Here is a 19,997-nt window from a genome sequence, read left to right as displayed (position 1 = left end):
GTCCCGTGCAGGGAGCTGGGGAGTCCATGGATCTGGGAGAGCTTGTGGGCATGACCCCCGAGATCATCCAGAAGGTAAGGGGTCTTCCACTTGCACTGCTAAGGCCTTCAGCAGTGGTTGTTGTCCAGCCTCCCCTCGTGGGAGCCTCAGTCAGTCTGTGACCACCCTTCTCTTGTTTTGCAGCTTCAAGACAAGGCTACGGTGCTGACCACGGAGCGTAAGAAGGTAAGGAGCCCCCCTCTCTCTCTGAAGATGCCGTGGCAGCCAGGATGTGCTGTGCCCCAAGAGAGGCTGATGTTTATCTCCGCACCGTTTTCCTTCTGCAGAGAGGCAAGACAGTTCCAGAGGAGCTGGTGAAACCGGAGGAGCTCAGCAAGTACCGGCAGGTCGCCTCGCACGTGGTGAGTGCCATGATGTGGCTGGGGGCTCAAAAACTGCCCCATGTAGCTGGGCATCCAGGTCTCTCCTGTGCCGCTTTGCCGCATCGATAAGCGATGGATCTGCTGCTGGGCAGAGCAGGGAGAGGGTCGGGACTCTCTGTGCCACAGCCAGCAGGGATCTGTGCTGGAGTAGATGTGGCACAGCTCCCGCTGTTGGAATGAAACACCCTGGGCTCCTTCAAGGGCCTCTCAGTTAATTTTTGGGGATGTTTTCTTGCTTGTGGCATTCATCTGGCGTCCTCCTACCTCGTGCAGGGGCTGCACAGTGCCAGCATCCCAGGGATCCTCGCTTTGGACCTCTGTCCTTCCGACACCAACAAGATCCTCACCGGTAAGGGAGCTTCCTCCGCTTGCTGGGGGACTGTGTGGTGTTGGCTGAGAGCCTGCGGCTGCCTGGGAGCACGTCCCTTTCTCTCTGCTTTTGGGGGATAGAGGTGGGGCAAGGGGCACAAGGGATTCTTTGGGCTCGTGGCAAATCTTCTCAAGATGGTGGTTCCCAGGAAAAGTGCTTGGACTTGGACTTGATTGGCCACAGACTCCTGTCTCTACCGCTCCCTGCTCTGTTTTCCAGGCGGGGCTGATAAAAACGTCATCGTCTTTGACAAGAGCTCGGAGCAGATCCTGGCAACACTCAAGGGGCACTCGAAGAAAGTTACCAGTGTTGTCTTCCACCCCTCTCAGGTATGCTCAGGCCTGTTTTCGGCCTCTTCCCTCCCAGCCAGGCTGCCCCAGATTGGGTTTTCTAGGCCCTCTTCTGGTGCTTTGCTCTGGTGGGGCCTCCGCTTCATGCAGACTGGCGATGGGCCACTTCTTGCCTATAGAAAGCTCTCTCAGATGGAAAGGTGAAGGTCTTTTGATGTTAACTTTCCTGCCTCCTCCCTGTCTAGGACCTGGTGTTCTCAGCTTCTCCTGATGCTACTATCCGGATCTGGTCTGTGCCCAACGCCTCGTGCGTGCAGGTTGTCCGTGCCCACGAGGGCTCTGTGACGGGGCTGAGCCTCCACGCGACAGGCGACTACCTCCTCAGCTCTTCTGATGACCAGGTGAGCCCCCTCCCTGGCCTGCAGACCCCCGCCCCTTCTCATCTCTCTGTACTCAACGTGCTGTTCCTCTCCTCCAGTACTGGGCTTTCTCGGATATCCAGACAGGCCGTGTCCTCACCAAGGTGACGGATGAGAGCTCTGGCTGTGGTAAGGTTTACGGCTGAGTATCCCCACCTGCTGCGAGCCTGGAGAGAAAGGATTTTTCTGCCTGTTGGTCCCTGGCCTCCTGCAGCTCAGCAGAACTCTGGGGGCAGGCAAAGCTTGCTAACAAAGTCAGAAAGTCTCCCCAACCCTCCGAATCTCCCCGTGTGTCTCTGCAGCTCTCACCTGTGCCCAGTTCCACCCGGATGGGCTCATTTTTGGAACAGGGACGATGGATTCTCAGATCAAGATCTGGGATCTGAAGGTAGGACTTGGCCCTGGGTGTGCGGGGGGGACAAGGAGGCGGTGTGTTGGGGCTGTGCTCCGTTTGGTGCCCAGCAGAGTGTTCAGTCCAAGGTGCAGCGCCCATGTCTGCTTGAGTGTGGCTTTGGGGAAACTCTTCTGAGGTTTTCTCCAAAAATACAAAGTTTCACCTCAAGAGCGGCCACCTCCTGGTGCCGTAGCTGGCAATCAGGGGTTGTCTTATGACAAGAAGGTGTTTGCTGCATCCCCAAGGGAATCTGTGAGGAACAGGAGGGTTCGCAGGCAGGCTGCCCAGCTCTGCTGCCTGATGAGTCTGCGCTGGACGTGCGTGGGCCTTGCTCAGTCCCGCGACTGTGAATTTGTCAGCGCAGCCCCGTGTTAGTGACGCGCTCTAGCTCCAGCGCAGAAGCAGCTCTGTCTGTCGGCAGGTCAGCTCTTACAGTCCCACACCGGCCTGTCGAGCCGTAGTTCAGGGTGACAAAGAGCGTGCAGAAGCGGCGCAGTCTCTGCTCGCCCGCCTGCAGTTTAACTCTGAAGCAGACTGATGATACAGAGCTGAGCTGCGGTTGCGAGGATCTGCCCTCTCGTCTCCTGGCCGTGAGGGTGCTGCGGTTCCCTGCCGGCAGCCTGGCTCTAACTGCCTTACCCCCAGGAACGCACCAACGTGGCCAACTTCCCAGGGCACTCGGGCCCCATCACCAGCATCGCCTTCTCCGAGAACGGCTACTACCTGGCCACAGCAGCAGACGACTCCTCTGTCAAGCTCTGGGACTTGCGTAAGCTCAAGAACTTCAAGACGTTGCAGCTGGACAATAACTTTGAGGTGTGTGACCATCCCCTTGCCCCTCGATGGCCTGGCTGGGCAGGCTGGCCGGCTCCTCTCCCAGTGCCCGCCATGCCAGGCATGCTCCCCACTCAGCTCCTCTGCTTTGGGGAAGCCTGACATGGAGGTGCTGCCCTCCCTGGCACCCCAAGAGGCCATTTGGAGCTTCGTGGACCTAGTCTGAACCCTCGTTCCCCTTTTGCTCCGCAGGTCAAGTCTCTCATCTTTGACCAGAGCGGTACCTACCTGGCCCTGGGAGGGACGGACGTCCAGATCTACATCTGCAAGCAGTGGACGGAAATCCTCCACTTCACAGGTGAGGGGCTGGGGCTGGTGGGGGCTGTGGGAGGGCGGAGGCGGGAGGGGAGGCATGGAGGTCCCCTCGGGGGAGAGGAAACGCTCTCCTGGGTCTGCAGAGCAAGTTGTGGGGCGCAAAGTGCTCTGCTTTGCGCCTCTGCCCGCAGCGAGACCCTCCTGTGGCTGCCCAGCCCCAGCTCTCGGCCTCCTCCTTGGCACGGGCGGGCGTGGAGGTGGCCTGGTTCTGCCCGTGCCACCCTCGGCGGGGAGCGGGCAGGGGCTAACTCCGGTCGGTGCCGTAACCACGGGCTGTCTTTCCCTCCCCAGAGCACAGTGGCCTCACCACGGGAGTGGCTTTCGGCCACCACGCCAAGTTCATTGCCTCAACGGGCATGGACCGGAGCCTGAAGTTCTATAGCCTGTAGCCCCGGATGTGGGGCTGGGGTCTCGCTGCCGTGCTGGGGTTTGGGGTGGGAGGGTGGGAGGGAGTATCGGGGTGGGGAGGGAGGCAAGCGGTTCGTTACTTCTCCAGGCTCCCCTGCTGTAGCTGCTGGCAGAGGGGAAGTTGAGTGTCGCCTTCCCCGTGTTTCATGGATTTGTTGTTTTAGTTTTCTTCTTTTCCAGTTTCGTGTGTGTCTTTTCTGGCTTTAGATTCTGTTCTGTGGTTGTAACTGATGCAACAAAAGGCTCCAACCCCGGTGCTGGTGGATGTTGGTGGCCAGGATTGCGGCGGGGATGTGTGGAAGGAGGGAGGGGAGGACTCTACAGGTTTTGTAAGCAGTGATCTAGTTTCATTACGGAAATAAAGAACTATTCACCGTAGCGGTGTGTGCCAGCCCCCCTCACCCCGGGGGTAAGGAAGGCTCCTGCGAAGGGCCGGGGTGTCACGCAGAGGAGAGGAGGCTCCGACAGAGCAGGCAGAAGTGTGGGTTGGGACAGGGGCCATAGCAGCCGCCAGCCAGCGGGGCAGCTGGGAGGAGGCGTGGGTGCTGCCAGCTCTGGGACAGGGACAGGAGACCCTCCTCTTTCCTCCCGTCCCCCAGGGACAAACCACCACCGCAGCCTCCCCCTTGAGCCATGCTCTGCACTGGTTTATTTTTCCAGCTTGCCCGGAGAGGTTGGGCGGCATCTGGTTGGAGGCAGGAGCTGTGCAGGCGGAAGAGGAGAGTTAGTTGGGGCTGGGATGAAGGGGCAGTTTAGGGAGTGAGGGGCACTCACCCAGCACCTTTGGGCTCAGCCTCTGTGTGCCTTGGGGTCCTTGTGGACCTCAGGGAAGATGATGCGTCCCTGGGAGGTGACCGTGCCCGCAGCTTCAGCTGTCCCGTCCCCCAGAGACCGGCGTGCTCCTGGGGAGGGGCAGGGGGGTGGCGTGGAAAGCTGAGGGCAGGCGGACGTTCCCCCCCGTGGCTGCCTGCCGAGGAGGGGGGAGGCAGGCGGGAGCTGCCGGCACCCAAACTTGCACCCAGACTCACGCGAGGGCACTCCCAGCTGGCAGGAGGGCCGGCAGGGCTCGGGCTGTGCCAGGTGGCACACCGAGGCGCTGCAGGAGATGTACACCTGGAAGCCAGGGGTGGGCTGGCGTCGGTGGCCGGCAGCACTGGGGGTCCCGGAGAAGGTGCTCCAAGCCCCAAAGGCAGGCCCCCTGCCCAAGCAGCGTGGGCTCCCCGCTGCTGTTGCTGGCCCGCAGCCGGGGAAGCAGGGCAGCAAACGCTCGGGGAAGGTGCTGGGGCGGGTTTGGGGGTGTTGGGACGGGGACTTGCCAACGCTGGGGGGCTCAGGGGGACCACCAGGGCTCCCTGAAGTCCACAAGCAGCCCCCGGGGCGCTGCCTGCCCCCCTCACCTCTCCCTCCAGCACCGCCATGGAGGGGGGCTCCACGAAGGTGAAGGTGGAGATGACGAAGCGCTGGTAGTGGCTCGGGAAGGGCAGCTGCGGCGAGGCCGGTCCCACGGGCACGAGCTGCGTCCTGTAGTTATCCCCCGTGAAGGGGCACCTGGGTGTGTGAGAGGGACCCTCGGTTGGCGCGGGTGAACCTCCCCACTCCCCCCCTCCTGCGTCCCCCCTCCGCTCACCCATCCACCAGGATGGGCCACTGGGGCTCGGATGCCGCGTCTGTGCTGGGGGACGCCCAGCAGTGGTGCAGGACCAGCACCAGGTTGGGGTCCGTCTTCTGCAGGAGGCGAACCTCCACGTAGATGGGGTCCCGGAGCACCCTCACCAAGGGGTAGTCGCCGTCGGGGTGGTAGGAGCTGTAGCTCTCGTCTGCGGGAAGGGCGAGAGGCTGAGCGGGCTGAGGGCAGGGGGTGGCAGTGGGGGGGTCCGGCAGAGGGGCCGCTCACCAGTGGCGATGCGCAACTGGAGCCCCAGCGGCCCCGGCATGGCCAGGGGGGCGGCCGTGGGGGGCACGGCCACCTCCATGCGGAGCGGCAGGAGGTCGCTGGCGTTGTAGATGCAGCGAGCCTGGAGGCTGGGGGGAGCAGAGCAGACCTGGGTGCCCCCCGCGCCCTCCAGCCCCCCAGTGGCATCAGCTCCCCCAGCCCAAGGTCCCCGGTCCCGGCACGGAGAACCGGGGGAGCTGGTCTGGGGGGTGCCAGCTGTGCCAAGGAGGGGGGGGGGTCCCGGCTCTCTGCCCAGCTTACCCCCCCTCCCCGCCCCCCCCTTACATGTAGATGCTGTCACGCGTGATGGAGCCGCGGGGGGACCCCTGGACGTCGATGGTAGAGATCAGTTGGTTCTCGTAGATCAGCCGGTCCTCGATCACCTGCGCCAGCCATGCACGCGGGGTCAGGGTCCCCCCCCGGCTCCCAGCGGCCGGGCGGGGGGGTCACACCCCTACTTGGACGGTGGTGCCGCACTGCGTGACCGGGAAATGGAACATCACGAAGGTCTCCGTCACCCTGACGGGCTCACAGCCGGGCTGGCCGCTGGCGAGGCGCACGCTGTCCAGGTTGTAGGGCTGGGTGGCGAGACCCCGCGGCACCACCAGCACGAAGTGCCCGTCCAGCAGGCACTGCACCGTGGCTGCGGCGCGAGGGAGCGACGCCGTCAGCCGCGGCGACGGCCGCCCGCGCCCCTCCTTTCTCCCCACCGGCGTCCCCGGGGGACCCCGCCGGGCGTCCTACCCGTGTTGCCGTAATAGCAGGGCGCGACGCGGTCCATGTCGTCGAAGCAGCAGCCCGCCTGCAGGCACGCCTCCCGGCCCTGCGCGGCCACGCAGGGCATCCTCCCTGCTGCCACCCGGCACTGCTCCCGCGTCAGCTGGCTGCCTGGGGGGGCACGGGGGGACACTGCCTTCAGCGCCCCGGGCACCCCCTCACGCCTGTCACCTTCCGCTCCAGCCATGGGGAGGACCCGGCCCCGGCTGCACCCCTTCCGTCCTGCCGGCCGGGCTTACCTGCCCCTGCCGAGGGGTAGAAGAGTGCTGTGGGTTGCAGCAGGCTGGGCTGGGAGTGGAGCCCCGGGCGCAGCAAGCCGGGCTGGGCTTGGGGCTGCAGTCCTGGGTGCACCAGACCCGGCTGGGGTCGAGCCTGAAGGCCAGGGCGAACTAAACCTGGTCGGGACTGGAGTCCCGGGCGCGCCAGACCCGGCCGTGGACGGCTGGGATGTACCAGCCCAGCTTGGCTGTGGGGAGCCGGGCGTGCCGGGCCGGGCTGGGGCTGGCGGCCAGGGTGAAGCAGCCCAGCTTGGCTCTGGAGCCCGGGGCGGAGGAGACCGGCTTGGGAGTGGGTCTGAAGGCTGGGGCGAGCGAAGCCCGCCTGGCTTTGGGGCTGAGCTCCCGGGCGCACGAAGCCTGCTTGGGTTTGGGCACCAGAGTGCATTAAGCCAGGCTGGACACCGGGCTGCACCAGCCCAGGCTGGTGGCGGGGCACAAGCCCGGGACGCAGAAGCCCTGCCTGGGTTTGGGCCCCAGGGTGCGGCAGCCCGGGCTGGTTTTGGCTCTGAAGCCCGGGACGCAGAAGCCCTGCCTGGGTTTGGGCCCCAGGGTGCGGCAGCCCGGGCTGGTTTTGGCTCTGAAGCCCGGGACGCAGAAGCCCTGCCTGGATTTGGGCCCCAGGGTGCGGCAGCCCGGGCTGGGCTGGGGGCTGCGTGCCTGGGCGTACTAAGCCCAGCTGGGGTTGGGCGACGGGGCGAACCGCGCCGGGCTGGGGCTGCAGCCCCGGGCGAGCCAGGCTGGGCTGGGGTTGGGGCTGCGGCCCGGGGTGCACCAGGACCGGCTGGGTGTGAGCCACGGGGTGAACCTGCTCCGCGTGGGTCTGGGGAGCGAGCTGGGGTCCCGGGAGGGCGAGGGCAGACTGGGACACGTGGTGCAGGAGGCCGGGCTGGGACAGGGGGACGACGACGTCAGCCTGGGTCTGGTGGACGCCGTTGCCCCGGCCGGCCCGCTGCTCGGTTCGCGCGTTGCCGTCCGTGAGGATCTCGTAGTCCCCCGGCTGCGGGCAGGTCATGTTGACTTCGTAGGAGGCGGCCAGGACCCCGCTGAGCAGCGTCTCCTCCAGCTGCACCCTCAGGACGTAGCGGTCCTCCTGCGGGGGGGCGGGAGGGACAGTCACCCCCAGCCCGCCGGCGCCGGGGGGGGCCGCGGGCGGGACGGGAGCCTCACCTTCACCAGGACGTGGCAGCCCTCGTAGCCGGAGGAGAAGATGACGGCGCCGTCCGCCCCGGCGTTGAGCCAGTGGAGGCAGATGGAGCAGTTGGCCACGTCAAAGCGGGTGCCAAACTCGTCTGTGGGGACACCGTGGGCACGGGGCGGGGGGGAGCGAGGTGGCACAACCGGGGGCCGTGATGCTCCCTGGGGAGGCTGGAGCATAGAACCCCCTCCCGGCAGCACGGTCCCGCACCAAAATCTCGTTCAAGCCGTTGGGCTCATGCTGTCGGGGCCCCAGCACCCCGGGGCACTCGGGTTTTGGGGTAAGCCCAGGGAGATCAGGCGCGCCTCACCCCAAGGAACACCGGGGGGGCTCGCGCCCGTCTGCCCCCCACTCACCCATGACTTTGAAGCGGACGGCGCGGCCGGGAGTGGGATACGCCAGCAGCTGCATGCCGTAGTCCCCGCAGTGGTAGCGGTACCGCAGGAGCGAGAAGGCGGCTCCCGGTCCCCGGGGCAGGAGGAGCAGCAGCAGGAGGAAGGAGCAGCCCCGTCCCATGGCGGCGGTGAGCGAGGCCGGGGCGTGGGGCTCTCCGTGGGTCACCGCTGCGGCTGTGGATTTATACCCGGCCGGCTGGGACGCGGAGGGCGGGGATCAGATGACTGGTGGGGCCATGCCAGGACGGTGCCTCCTGCCCCGTGGCGGGGGAACGAGCTCTGCCCAGGGCTCCTCGCTCCCCTGCCGCCGGCGACCTCGCTGCCCCCGGCCCCGCCGTCACCTCCCGTGGCCGCGCCGGGGTGACCGGGGAGGAACCGAAAGCTGTTCAGAGAAACAGTTTGTCCCGCGGCGGGAGAGACTGTCCCTGCGAACGGTGAGTGGAGACGGTGCCGGCCGGGACGCCCAGCTGGACCAAGCCAACCTCCCGCTTTGCCACACAGCCCTGGGGTCTGCCACAAGCTGGTGGGGACGGCGGTGGCATCTGGCCCCGGCTGGGTGCTGCCCTCACCCTGCCAGCCGTGCCATGGGGTGTCCCCAGGGATGCTCGTCCCCCAAGGTCCCCGCGGGAAGGCGAGCGGGCAGCTGGCTGCGGTCAAGCGGTGGACAGGCACATGATGAAAAGCCGGAGCCGAGTTTTGCCGGCACCTCGGGATGGGAGCAGTGCTTTGCGGGTTCCCTCCGCCTCCCTCTCCAGGGGTTTCCCTTCTGGGTCTTGTCTTTATTGTGGACTAAACGGAGGTACCCCCAGCTGCCCCCCCACTCGCCGGTGCGACGGCCACCGCCGGCACCTGCACCAGCCCCGGCACATGCCGGGCGTGAAGGTGCCTGGCTGCCCATTTGCCGTCCTCCATCCCAGCCCAGGCACCAGCCTCAGCGTTTTGGGGGTTTAAAACCCTCCTTTCTCCTGGGAGCCGCTGTCCTCAGCATTCCCGGGGGGGGAAACCCACCCCCGGCTCCCAGCGGCTCGCGGCACCGAACCTGAGCTCGCAGTGAAATGGCACAGGGAGCCTGTAGCCCCCTCCCCAAAAACCTTAATGGCCTCGTTAAAGAGCGGTATCAGCTACAGCGATGCCCCCACACCCCTCCCGAGCCGTGGCTGTGCCTATACATGTACCTATATACCCCTATACATATACCTATATACCCATATACGTGTACCCATCCCACGAGCGCAGGCAGGGCACACTTTATTGAGTGGGGCGAGGAGCCTCGGGGGGCAGCCCCGGCCCCTTTCCCCCCACCTCCCCGCAGCCATCACAGCTTCATGGTGGCGGTGGAGCCCAGGTGGAGCTCCAGGAACTGGACGATCTCCTGCCACGAGTGTTCCTGGGCCTTGGCGTGGGGTTGGGCTTCGCCCCCCCACGTCAGCGGCCGGGGGCTGCCCCGGATGCTGGAGGTGCTGCAGAGGGGCGAGCAGGGGGGCTCGATCAAGTGCCCGGCCCCGGGGTAAGAGAGGAGGCGGCAGCTCCCCGGCGGCATCCGTGCCATGGCCAGCTCGGCAAAGAGCTTGCTGTTTAAGCTGCGGTCGGCCTCCCCCACCACGAAGAGGACCTTCCCCCGGACCTTCTCGACCGGGATGGCGGAGGCGCTGTACGCGGGGTCCCGGGGGTCGGCAAAGATGGCCGAGTTGTCCAAGGCGCCCACCTCCGTGAAGATCACGCGCTCGATGTGGTAGGGGATGGGGGGGATGCGGAGGTCCTTGTAGACCAGCGGGTTGCCGTAGAGGAAGGATGTGCCGTTGATCCACACTGTGGCCACAACCTGTGGGAGGAAGGTGGCCATGGCCAGGGCCACCTCCGCTCCTTTGGAGACGCCGACGACGCCCAGGCCGGGGCCTCGCACCTGCAGCGGGAGGGAAACAGAGGCAGCTGGCAGCACCGCTCGCCGGGACGTCACCGGGATGTCCCCTGTCACGAGGATGCCCTCCGTCACCAGGCCATCCCACTCGCTGGGATGTCCCCAGTCACCAGGACATCCCTGGTCACCAGGACGTCCTGCTCACTGGGATGTCCCCAGTCACCAGGACACTCTGCTCAGTGGGACATCCCTGCTCGCAGGGGCCACCCGCCATGCTGCAGGGCTCACCTTGGGGTGCTGGAGGAGCAGCTTGGCCGCCTCCTCAAAATACTCCAGGTCGAGCTGGGCCAGGGTGCGGGGCAGGTCGTCGTAGGCGAAGAAGGCCAGTGCCAGCACGGCGAAGCCCCGGCTGGCCAGCAGCCCCGCGCGGAACTCAATGAGGCCTCCCCTGCCCCCAAACAGGTCGATCACCCCCGGGAAGGGTCCGGGCCCTGCGGGCAGCCGGACAGATCGTCACCGACGGGGCAGAGGAGCCACTGGTGCCATCCCACGCCCCAGGGGTCCCGCCTGGCTCCGGGGCATCTCCGGGGGGCCGAGGCTGGGCAGCCCGGGGTTCCCCGTGCCCCGTTTCTCACCGGGCGGCAGGAAGAGAGCCCCGCGGACCCTGCCCTCCCGGATGGGCACCCGCTGCACGCCGGGCCCCACGTACCACCGCTCGGCCTCGCAGGAGGCCAGCGGCTGGTCCTGGGGCCCGGTGACCAGGCAGAGGCCGTCGAAGACCTCCAGGAGGACGAGGAAGGGGCTGCCGGTCACGTCGCGCTTGACCAGCCGTCGGAAGAGGGTGTCGGGCTGCAGGAACCAGAAGAGCCCCATGGGCCAGACGCCGGCGTAGCTGCCGCCCAGGGCGGCGTGGCGGCCGGGATCCACCTCGCCGGCCCCGTCGGCGCGGTAGAAGGCGCGCGCCTGGAAGCGCTCGCCCTGCTCGTCCGTCAGCGACGCCCGCAGGGTGACCAGCTGGGAGGGGGACAGCCCCCGCACCTGCACCTGCACCGGCCGGTCGGCCAGCGAGGACTGCGGTGTCACCGTCACCTCCGCCATGGTGCGCCTGGGGACGGAGGAGACGAGCGTCACGCCCCGAGCGCGCTGTCACCCCCCCGAGCGCGCCGCTCGGGCCCCACGCTCACCCCACCCGGGGAGGGGGCTGCTCGGTGGCCGCTCGGTGGCCCAGCGCAGGGCCGGCAGCAGGGGACCGGGGATCCTAACGAGCGGCCACGGGACTTGCTGACCACACGATGGGGTCTGCAGCCCGGCCGGTCCCCGTCCCCTGCTCCCCCAGGGTACGCAGCACCGCGCCCCTCCCTGGCCCCCAGACCCCCGCCAGCAGCCCCCCAAACCTGCCTGGCAGCAGGGACACCCGTTTTTTCTTCTGCCCCCCAGGCCTGGTGTCCCCAAGCATCCGCCGTTCCCTCTCCCCGTCCTCGTCCTCCTCTGCTCCCCAGGGCCAGAGTAGGGGGTCCGGGGGCAGTGGCAAGCTGGGGGTAGGGGCTACAGGCCCCCTGGGCCCGCGCAGACCCCCGAGTTCCCTCCGCACAGCAGGGCGGCCAGGCAGGCCGCGGCAGCAGGCGGGGAGCCCGGCGAGACGCTGGCACCAGCCCAGCCCTGGGAGGAGACGCCGAGTTCGCCCACGTACGCTCCGGCAGGAAAGCAGCCCCCCCATGAAGGCCTGGGTGCCTGCGAGCCCTGAAGCCACGGGGATGGGCTCCCAAGCCCCCTCTTACCCGAGCGGGGTGAAGGCTGGGCTGGCGCTGCGGCTCTGGGGAGGGAGCGGGTGGGTGAGGCAAGGCTCTTAAATCATTAACCCAGGAAGCAGCAAGGGCAGAGCCCTCCTGCCCGATGACCCCAGCCAGGCTGGCAGCTGCCCCACGGCTCCGCCGCGCCCCACAGCTCCTGTCACGCCCCTCTCACCCCTTGCCTGTGGCACCCCTCGATGGGTGTGTGGGTAGGAACCCCCCCAACTGCTCCTCAGTGGGGGCAATGGGGAAGCTCTGTACCCCTCATTGGGGTCCCCCAAGCCCATGATGCCCCCCAGCCAGTGATTAACCACACACCCCCCCCCGTACTTTGCTCTGCCTTGGGGGGCACAAGGCCAGCTCCCCCCACAGCCACTGCTCATCTTGGGGGACCCAAGCTCGTGTGTTGCGTCCCCCACTCTGAGGATGAAGCTCCTGGGCCCCCTCCCACACCAGCGCTGCCCACAGCAAGGGCTTGTCCTCCCTCCAGCCTCGTGTTTGCCCACCCAGGGAGACCCCTGGCCCCCTACCCCGCTGCTCTGGCTCACTGCAGGCCGAAGACACAGCCCTCACCAGGAACACAGAAAGGGGAGTTTACACAGCAAGAAAAAAGCAGCTCGGGGAAGGGAAGCCTCAGGGGGCGAGGGGCCACGGCGCTCTGCGACCCCAGGAAGGCTGAGGGAGATCTGCCTCGGCAGAGGGAAGGCCCCGAGCTGGAGCCACCAGCCCGCCCCGAGCCGCTGGAGGCAAGTCTGGGTCAGTTCCTATTCATTTTTATAAAGAAAAAACAGATTTGGGCAGGTGAAGCAGTTCTTCCAGCCTCCGGCCATTGGCAACACCCTGACTTCACAGGGCAGGCAGGATCCAGAAGCTGGTTCCTGGGGATCAGGGTGCTGCATAACCCACCCCAGCTCTGTCCCGCTGTCTGTCCAACACTGAGGGCCCGGGCAGCGACTCCTGCCCGCCGAAGCGAGGAAGCGCCCCTGGAGAGGAGCGGGACCCGCAGAAACCCCGGCTGGGCATCACGGTGCCTCGTCTCCCGTCTCACTCCGTGGCTGCTTTGCGCCGCACGGGTGTCTTCTGGAGCAGGGCCAGCGTGTCCCGCTTCTCCACCCGCCGCAGCTGCTTCTTCTTCGCCCGCTTGAGCTTCAGTGGGTTCCGGATCTGGGGGGGGGGGGGGGGGAGTGTGAAGAGGGGGCTTTCAGGCACAGAGACCACTCCGGGGGGAGCCAGGCAGGATGGGCATGGCAGGGCACCCAGCCTCCGACCCCTGCGGCACAGCCTCAGCCAGAGCCGGGCCCCTCCAACACGGAGCTACGGGATGGGATCTTCTTCCTCCCGCTGCCGAAGCCGCAGAAGTGGCAATGGTCAAAGTCTGTACAAGAAGCCATCCAGCTCCTGATCAGATTTATCCTAAAACTCCGCCCCGGGAACACCTCCCAGGTTGCCCGAGCTTTTGTGTCAGAGGGGACAGGCAATAACCCCATCCTCGCCACCACTGCGTGGCTGTGCAGGTCTTCCCCACACCCACCCTGAGCTCCCAGGTCTCTTCCAGATGGAAAAGCCACGACTTCCTCATGTGAAAGCTCAGTGTGCTTGGATCCCCATCGATGCCGAGCTCCCTGTGCTCGCCAGCAATCCCCAGGGTCACCCCTCCCTGGTTTTCCTCAAGCTTGAAGGAGAAGCTGTCCCCTCCCACCCCACAGGACACTGGCTGCTCAGCAGAGAAGACACCCTCCTGGTCCAATGGGGTTTGGTTGGGTTTCCCCAGTCCTCCCAGTGCTGTTCACAGCATCCATCAAAGGAGGGATCAGGGAGAGGAACTGGAGCAAACTGGAGCCCAGTGCTCTGGAGCCTGCTGGCTTTGCCAGGCCACCGCGGTGCCCTCAGCCAGGAGCAGGGCCGCGACTCACCACTTGGACAATCTCCGCCTTCCGCTCATTCTCCAGGCGCCGCTTCAGGTTCTCCTCCCGCCGTCGCTTCTTCTCCTGCAGGAGCAGCACCAAAACATTCCCTGCAAGTCCCTCCCTCCGGGCTTAAACCCAAATCAGCACTGACCCACAGCTGATGCAGACACTGGTCAGGGAGCTGCACGGCCAAAGCAGCACAAGTGACACCTGCCCAAGCATGAAATCTGCTGCACAAAGCCAAGCCAGCAGCGCTTTTCCCCCCGGACGAGGCTTGAACTGACTGAGCGAGTTCCGAGTCAGTGACTTGCAGCATGTGACCATGGCAGCCTGGATTTGGCAGGACAACAGGGAATTCACCATCCCGGCTGCCCACGAGAAGGGCAGCTAGTGGGGTTTGTGCTTGCTGTGAGGGCAGGCGCCCCGCAGGGCTCTGCTACAACAACGCCACGGCCCTGAAGCCCAGGATACTGGCAGACACATGGAGTTGTGTACGGAGAGAGGTGGAAAGCCTCTAATCAAGCCCTAACTCTGCAATGTGGCCCCGAGCTCACCCTGGCAAAGGCAGCAGGTAGCTCCAGCCAAGGGCCAGGACACCAGTGGCCCAACAAACCTGCCCCATGGAGTGCCAGTGTCACAAGCACAGTTGCTGCCCCATGGAGACAGCAGGCACAGAGGGGCTGGGTGATGTTGCCTACAGGGTCCTGAGCCCAAGGCTCAGCTCCCCAGCCCCGTTACCTCTCGCTCTCTCTGCTTCCCCTCCTGCAGCTGCCGTGCCAGGTCCCGCACAAGCTTCTTCTCCTGCCGCTCCTTCATCTTCCGCGCCCAGGAGGTGCGAAGGGCCTTGTCCTGGATCATATGTGAGAACCTGAGCAGGCAGATGGGCCGTGTCAGCAGCCAGAGCTGAACTCCCCATGGCTCACAGAAACCCCACGCAGCATTTTCCCCTTCTGGGCCCTCTCCAGAAACTCCTCAGCCCAGAATTCTGTGAAACTCCCGCTGCTCAGAGCCTCCCACAGCAGCCTCGGCCCCTCCACATCCCCTCCAAACCTTTCCCCCAGCTCAGAACTCCCCCAACGCAGCCCTGTCCCCTCCAGGTCCTCCCTAAAGTCTATGGATAGCTCCGAAGTGCCCCCAAGACCCCCCCCCATGGCCCCATCAAAGCTGCCCTGTGCGCCCCACGTCCCTCCCGGGTCAACCCACCCCCAAAACGGCCCTATCCCCCCCCCCAGTCTCCCCCCAAAGCACCCGCACAGCCTCCCCCCGAGCTCAAAAAACCCCAAACAGCCCTGCCTCCACCAGAGGCCCCCCCAAAAGCGCCCACCTCTTCTTGCCGGGGTCCTTCCACACGCGCCCCGACTTGGGCCTGCCCCGCGGGATCGCTGCAGCCGCTTCCTTTCGCTTCTTGCCGGCTTGCCGCCGCCGCCGCCGGGCCGGGGCCGGGGCCGGGGCCGGGGCCGGGGCCGGGGCCGGGGCCGGAACTGAAGCTGGGGCCGGGATCGCCCCGCCGAATTCCTCGGGGCCCGGGGACGGGGTCACCTCACACTCCCCCTCCATTCTCCACGCGGTCCCTTCCCCCCCCGGCGCTGTGAGATGACGTCAAAGGCTCGCCGCACAGCCGCCGCTGCGCGCATGCTCAGAGTGGAAGGGCGGTGACGCCCGGCCGCCATTTTAGTGTCGGGCAACGCCTCCTACCTCCCTGACGGGAGGAGGCTGGGCGGAGGCCGCCATGTTTGTGCCGGGCAGGCGCCTACCCGTGCCCATCATCCCATCGTCGCGGCGGCCGGTCCCCGTCCCTTCCACCCCCACCCCCCCCCCCCAACTCCCACCCGGTGCGGGCGCCCGGCGAGGCCCCACGCCCTCTGAGCGCGCCCCAGCGAGACGCGTGGCCTGTGCTGTGGGGAGAGGCCTTTATTAGGGGCTAAACCCACAGAGGGGAGCGGCCTCCTTCCCGGGGCAGGGGCATGGAGGGGTCTCAGGCTCCGGCCGGCTCCACTGTCAGGTACCAGGGAGGCCCCCCCAGGCTCCAGCACCTCGGCTGCAGCACGGCTGGGGCACGCGGTGGTTCTTAGCAGGGCATGGCCACGGGCTTGGCCCTGGCTACAGCACCTGGGAGAGGAAAGAGGGGGACATCCTGCTTTTGGGGTCACGCAGAGAGGCCCCCGTGGGCTACCGGCTTGGGGCAGCCTCTCAGAGGAAAGAAGGGGATGGGGAACGCTGCCCCGCTCCTGCCGAAATGCCAGAGCTGGCGCCCCAAGTCTCCCCAGGGCTCTGGGCTGCGCCGAGGCCCCTCACCATGCGCGTATAGTTGTGCTGCCTGACGGCGTCATAGCCAAAGGCCAGGGCCGCCACCGCCACGCAGAACTCCAGGAGGCAGAAGATGACGAACATGGAGTCCAGCCCGTTGCTAAGGATCTGCGAGGAGGAGAGCAGAAGGGTCCTGCAAGTCCTGCTCGCTGGCGGCACCCCTCATCCCCCTCCCATGCGCCGCAATCGCCCTGTTTGCTTGTCCTGCGCCCCGGTGGGAGGCTCAGACCCACCACCTGAGCTGGACTGGGGGGTTCTACCTTGTTCTTGTCGTTGAAGCACCAGTCAGCTTTCAGCTGGTACGGCAGGTTGGTCTCGCAGCCGGCGATGTTGCGAGTGATGGCCGTGGTGTGGACAAGGGTGGCCACCAGCGTGCTCAGGATGACCCCCAGGTTGACGATGCAGCAGGTCTTCACCTGTGTGGGTCACCTCGCATCAGCCGTCAGCAGCACTGTCCCTTCTGCTCCTGCCAGGAGCTGCACAGGTGACAGCATGACGCCCGCCCGGCCAGAGACCCCCATGAAGTGCTAAAGAGCCGAGGGAGAGGTTGCTTGGGGCTTTTTGTTTGAGTTGTCTGAGCCGGGGCACCTCCAAGCTGGGTTATTTGACTCAGGTCAAATGTACTCCTGGAGAAGCCACCCTCCGTGACATCTTTTCTCCCTGTCATCCGAGAGTGAGTGCACCCAGCCCCAAGCGTGGAGGCCCTGGAGCGTGAAGCATTGCCCACCCTCAGGTCGATGGGGAGAGAGCTGGGCACATCCCGAGGGGAGACAGGCCTTAGATGCCTCGCTGTAGACCGCTGGATTCGGGGTGAATCCAGGCTGCAGAGGGGTCCCACCAGCCACTGGAAGGGGCAGAAGTCGCAGAAGCCATGGGGAAATGCTTTATCCCTCCCAGCCTGGCCGCAGGGGATCCCCTTACCAACAAGATGCTATCTCTTTTTTCAGTTTCCACCAGCAGAGAGCCTGAGACCAGGAGCTGCTCAGAAAACAGAGGAAGGAGGGCGTCAGCGACAAGGCACCCCTCCCTGTCATCCATCCCGCATGTCCCGGCACCCCTCCGGCTGCGAATCGGTATTCGGGGCTGGACGCACACACCCTCCATCCCTAGAGGGGACAGCCAGAAGATGTGGGTGTAAGAGGAGGCCCTGGTGACGAGAGGATCTGGCCCCCAATCCCCCGAGATCCCCTTGTTGTTGGGTGGTGAGGAGGTGAGGGCCAGGCGTGTCCCTGCTTACCAGCAGCCCAAGCCAGAAGAGGACCCCGCTGGCCACAGGGAGGGAAGGGGTCCTGTACTCTGACGCTGTCAGGATGATCCCAAAGCAGATGTGGATGATGCCGGTGAAGATGTGGATGGTCTGGGGAAGGATGGAGGAGAGGGATCCCCCCCGGTCACTCTTGGCCCAAAGCACTGCCTGTCTGCCAGCGCCGGCAAAGGATGGATATCACCGTTGCTGTTAGCCGCGTCCCACCCCGATCCCACTGTCACACTGTGTCCCGGCTGTGCCCTGCGGTGCCGAGAAGGGACTCGTGAGAGCTGGGTGTGCTGGCACGTGGCGCAGCGGCGTGAGCCAGCAAAGGGAGCTGCTCCCAAACGTCACCTCTGCCCCAGCCAAAGGAGAACCTCAAGCAGGACAGTCCCTGAGGATACTCAGTCCCCACTTTGCCCCCGAGGTGCCGCGTCTCACCCCCAGTGCCTTGGGCTGAGCCCGTCTGAAGCCTCTGACTTGAAATGACGACACAGCAGGCGCAGGTGACCTGGAGCTGGAGGCCAGCTGGGCCGCTCGGGGGTCTGTGGCCGGGATGACCTCCGTGATGATCCTCACGCCTCCGGAGTCGGTCACCGTGGTGGCTGCCATTGCCTGTGGGCAGAGCGGGGCTGGGGAGCCGGGGCAGGCGAGGAAACTGAAGGACCAGGCCGGCTCCCACCCTGCTGGGGACCGGCACATGGGACATGTCCAGGTGAGCGGTGACACAAGAAGCACTGACATCCTCTTACAAGGATGTCCCGCGCTCCATCCCGCACCCCACACCTCACCCCCCAGCCAGGTACCTCCTTCAGCCTGGGCTCGCCCTCCTCCTCCTCCCCACGGCCACCGTTAGCGGTCCCTTTGCTGTCCGAACCTCCCCGGGAGGCGGTGGTCGGGCAGGGACACGGTCCCGCTGCCCTTTGCTCCCTGCAGGAAGTTTGTTCATGGAAATCTCATCAGGCCTCTCTTGCTCAACGAGGTGGCTTTGCCAACGGAGGGGAGAGAGGCTGGCAAAACCCCTGCACGCACGAGGTGGAGGGAGAGGGACTTTGCAAGCCCAAGGTGGGCACCCCCTCCAAGGGCTTCGCTGCAGCCTGGGGAAGGGGTTGAACGCTTGTCCCTTGGGATGCTCCGAGGAGGAGACCCCCCTGCCCAGGCTTGGGTGAGTCCTCTCCATCCCCAGTTGCTGACCATTTGCTCAGGCATTTTCTCTGTAATTAGCCATGTGCCAGCCCTGGCAGGGTCCTAACGAGGTGCTCGGAGATTCATTTGGCTGCCCTCGTTAGGGCCACTACGAGACAGCCAGCCCTGGCAGTTTCCCTTACAGGAAAAAAAAAGAGTGAAACAGGACATGGAACAAACGTTATAAACCCCGTTAGTCTATAAAGATCCCAAGGAAGCTCCTTTATTGCCTTCTTATTTTCTGTGGGGTTCTCCTTCCTTCACGAGTGCCTCAACCCTGTGGGTCTGTCCCTGGTGAGGACAGCCCATCCGCAGGAGCGCGCTGGAGGAGGCGGCAGCACAGCGTGTGGTGCCGGATGGCTCCGGCACGAGTCCGGCGGGAGCCAAAGGGAAAGGAGATGTGGTTGTTTCCGATAGGAAATGAGAGCTCAGCCTGGGAACGGAGCCACCACACATGGCGAGGGGCTCCCGAGAGGCAAGCTCGGAGGCCCCTTCCTCCCTCCGCTGGCCACCGGTCTCCAGGTCTGCCAGAAAACAGCTATTTCCTTCGTGGCCGCCATCCCCATCTGCTCGCCAGGAGGGCCAGGGTCCCCCACGCTGGCCTGCGAGGACCCCCCAGGTTTCCTGGACGTTCGATGGCTGTGGGGTAGGACGCTGGGTACTGGTCCCATCCTCCCTCATCCTCCCCTGTGCCTGGTAAAGGCCCCCGGTGCTGGGTGCTGCAGAGAGCTCCAGCTTTGGGAGTGCACAAGAGAAGAAAGCCCCCCGTTCCCTGCTGTGCAGGAGAAGGGGAGAAGGGACAAACGGGACGAGGTTTGACTCGACCTTCACCCGCGAGACCGGACATGGTCTGGTCCGGTTCGGGAAGCGGGCGGGAGGGCGCAGGTCCTGGGACCGCGTGTGAGCTCTTTCCTCCCTTGGAGGCTGCGAATGTCCGGCCGCAGCCCGAGGCTTTAGCCGAGCTGTTTCTTGGTGGTACAGCGATATTTAGGTACAGGGTTCTGGCATCTCTGAGCTTGGCCGCAGGCAGCTAGGGCTGGCTTCACACCGCGTTGGCAGGACAGGCATCACCAGCTTCGGGGCCCCAGCGCCCCGGTCTCTGCCCGAGCCTCTCGCCGCAGACCCAAGGAGGACCGGGACCCTCCGCAGCTGCCTTCCAGCTGAGGATTTTAGGAGCAGGTGGAGTGACTTTTGGAAGTGCCTTTTCCTTTCCTTTGGCCCTAGAGGGAGCTGAGACGCCTGGTTTGGAGGCAGACTGCTTCCAGAGCTTGGCCGAGGCTTCCAGAGCTGGGGCCCAGCGGTGGGGCGCGATCCCCAGCGAGGGGTGAGCAGCAGCAGCCCCCCAGCCCTGGCTGCCCTGGGGGAAACCAGCGGATCGGTGGTACCAAACCCGGGCACTGGAAAACGTCTCGGTGTCTCCCAGGAGCACAGAGGGACTAGGAGCACGGCCACGTCCTCAGCTCTTGAGTTTGCAGAGACGCTGGAGCAAAGCTGTCTGGCCACGTATCCCCGCAGACCCCACGTTTCTCCAAGGACTTTTCCGAAAGCTTTCTCTGCATCCCTGCGGCACGGGCTGGAAACCAGGGGACTGAAAGGCAGCTGACTGAGGCGACGGCCCCGAGTCTGGGAGCGGGATGGTGCCGCAGAGAAGGGAGCAGGACGCCAGACCCTGAC

General features: G+C 65.6%; 5 protein-coding genes across 5 annotated transcripts in view; 1 reads left to right on the top strand and 4 right to left on the bottom strand.

Annotated features, from left to right (window-relative positions):
• PRPF19 (pre-mRNA processing factor 19) overlaps nt 1–3,433 on the top strand; it is a gene marked incomplete at both ends in the record, with an annotated part of 17,059 nt that extends 13,626 nt beyond the window's left edge. Inside the window, 11 exons of the mRNA XM_082000211.1 lie at nt 12–74; nt 184–225; nt 327–401; nt 696–771; nt 1,012–1,121; nt 1,328–1,483; nt 1,561–1,630; nt 1,804–1,889; nt 2,541–2,711; nt 2,922–3,027; nt 3,336–3,433. Of these exons, the coding sequence (XP_081856337.1) occupies nt 12–74; nt 184–225; nt 327–401; nt 696–771; nt 1,012–1,121; nt 1,328–1,483; nt 1,561–1,630; nt 1,804–1,889; nt 2,541–2,711; nt 2,922–3,027; nt 3,336–3,433 (1,053 nt within the window). The remainder of the gene's footprint in view (nt 1–11; nt 75–183; nt 226–326; nt 402–695; nt 772–1,011; nt 1,122–1,327; nt 1,484–1,560; nt 1,631–1,803; nt 1,890–2,540; nt 2,712–2,921; nt 3,028–3,335) is intronic.
• An 808-nt stretch (nt 3,434–4,241) lies between these two features.
• Nucleotides 4,242–8,151, bottom strand: LOC309405439 (zona pellucida sperm-binding protein 1-like; the record flags this gene model as incomplete). Its single annotated transcript, XM_082000209.1, has 11 exons — nt 4,242–4,354; nt 4,481–4,565; nt 4,850–5,000; nt 5,080–5,269; nt 5,347–5,474; nt 5,671–5,768; nt 5,844–6,028; nt 6,130–6,273; nt 6,402–7,530; nt 7,608–7,729; nt 7,992–8,151. The coding sequence occupies 11 exons, from the start codon at nt 8,149–8,151 to the stop codon at nt 4,242–4,244; spliced, it is 2,505 nt and encodes an 834-aa protein (XP_081856335.1).
• A 1,194-nt stretch (nt 8,152–9,345) lies between these two features.
• On the bottom strand, nt 9,346–10,986 carry LOC309405727 (acyl-coenzyme A amino acid N-acyltransferase 2-like; the record flags this gene model as incomplete). The annotated part of the gene is made up of 3 exons (XM_082000583.1): nt 9,346–9,933; nt 10,177–10,379; nt 10,524–10,986. The coding sequence occupies 3 exons, from the start codon at nt 10,984–10,986 to the stop codon at nt 9,346–9,348; spliced, it is 1,254 nt and encodes a 417-aa protein (XP_081856709.1).
• Nucleotides 10,987–12,375: 1,389 nt separating this feature from the next.
• Nucleotides 12,376–15,142, bottom strand: CCDC86 (coiled-coil domain containing 86; the record flags this gene model as incomplete). The annotated part of the gene is made up of 4 exons (XM_082000208.1): nt 12,376–12,842; nt 13,592–13,666; nt 14,324–14,453; nt 14,910–15,142. The coding sequence occupies 4 exons, from the start codon at nt 15,140–15,142 to the stop codon at nt 12,723–12,725; spliced, it is 558 nt and encodes a 185-aa protein (XP_081856334.1). The 3' UTR covers nt 12,376–12,722.
• Nucleotides 15,143–15,749: 607 nt separating this feature from the next.
• On the bottom strand, nt 15,750–17,750 carry LOC309405739 (membrane-spanning 4-domains subfamily A member 15-like; the record flags this gene model as incomplete). Its single annotated transcript, XM_082000596.1, has 5 exons — nt 15,750–16,000; nt 16,153–16,308; nt 16,814–16,870; nt 17,130–17,249; nt 17,580–17,750. 5 exons carry the CDS (start codon nt 17,748–17,750, stop codon nt 15,776–15,778), a joined length of 729 nt encoding a protein of 242 aa, XP_081856722.1. The 3' UTR covers nt 15,750–15,775.
• Nucleotides 17,751–19,997: the final 2,247 nt, after the last annotated feature.

Source organism: Phaethon aethereus (genome assembly GCF_964289735.1).
Source record: "Phaethon aethereus genome assembly, chromosome: 5".
NCBI classification, from domain to species: domain Eukaryota; kingdom Metazoa; phylum Chordata; class Aves; order Phaethontiformes; family Phaethontidae; genus Phaethon; species Phaethon aethereus.
This window is presented reverse-complemented; position numbering and strand designations above follow the sequence as displayed.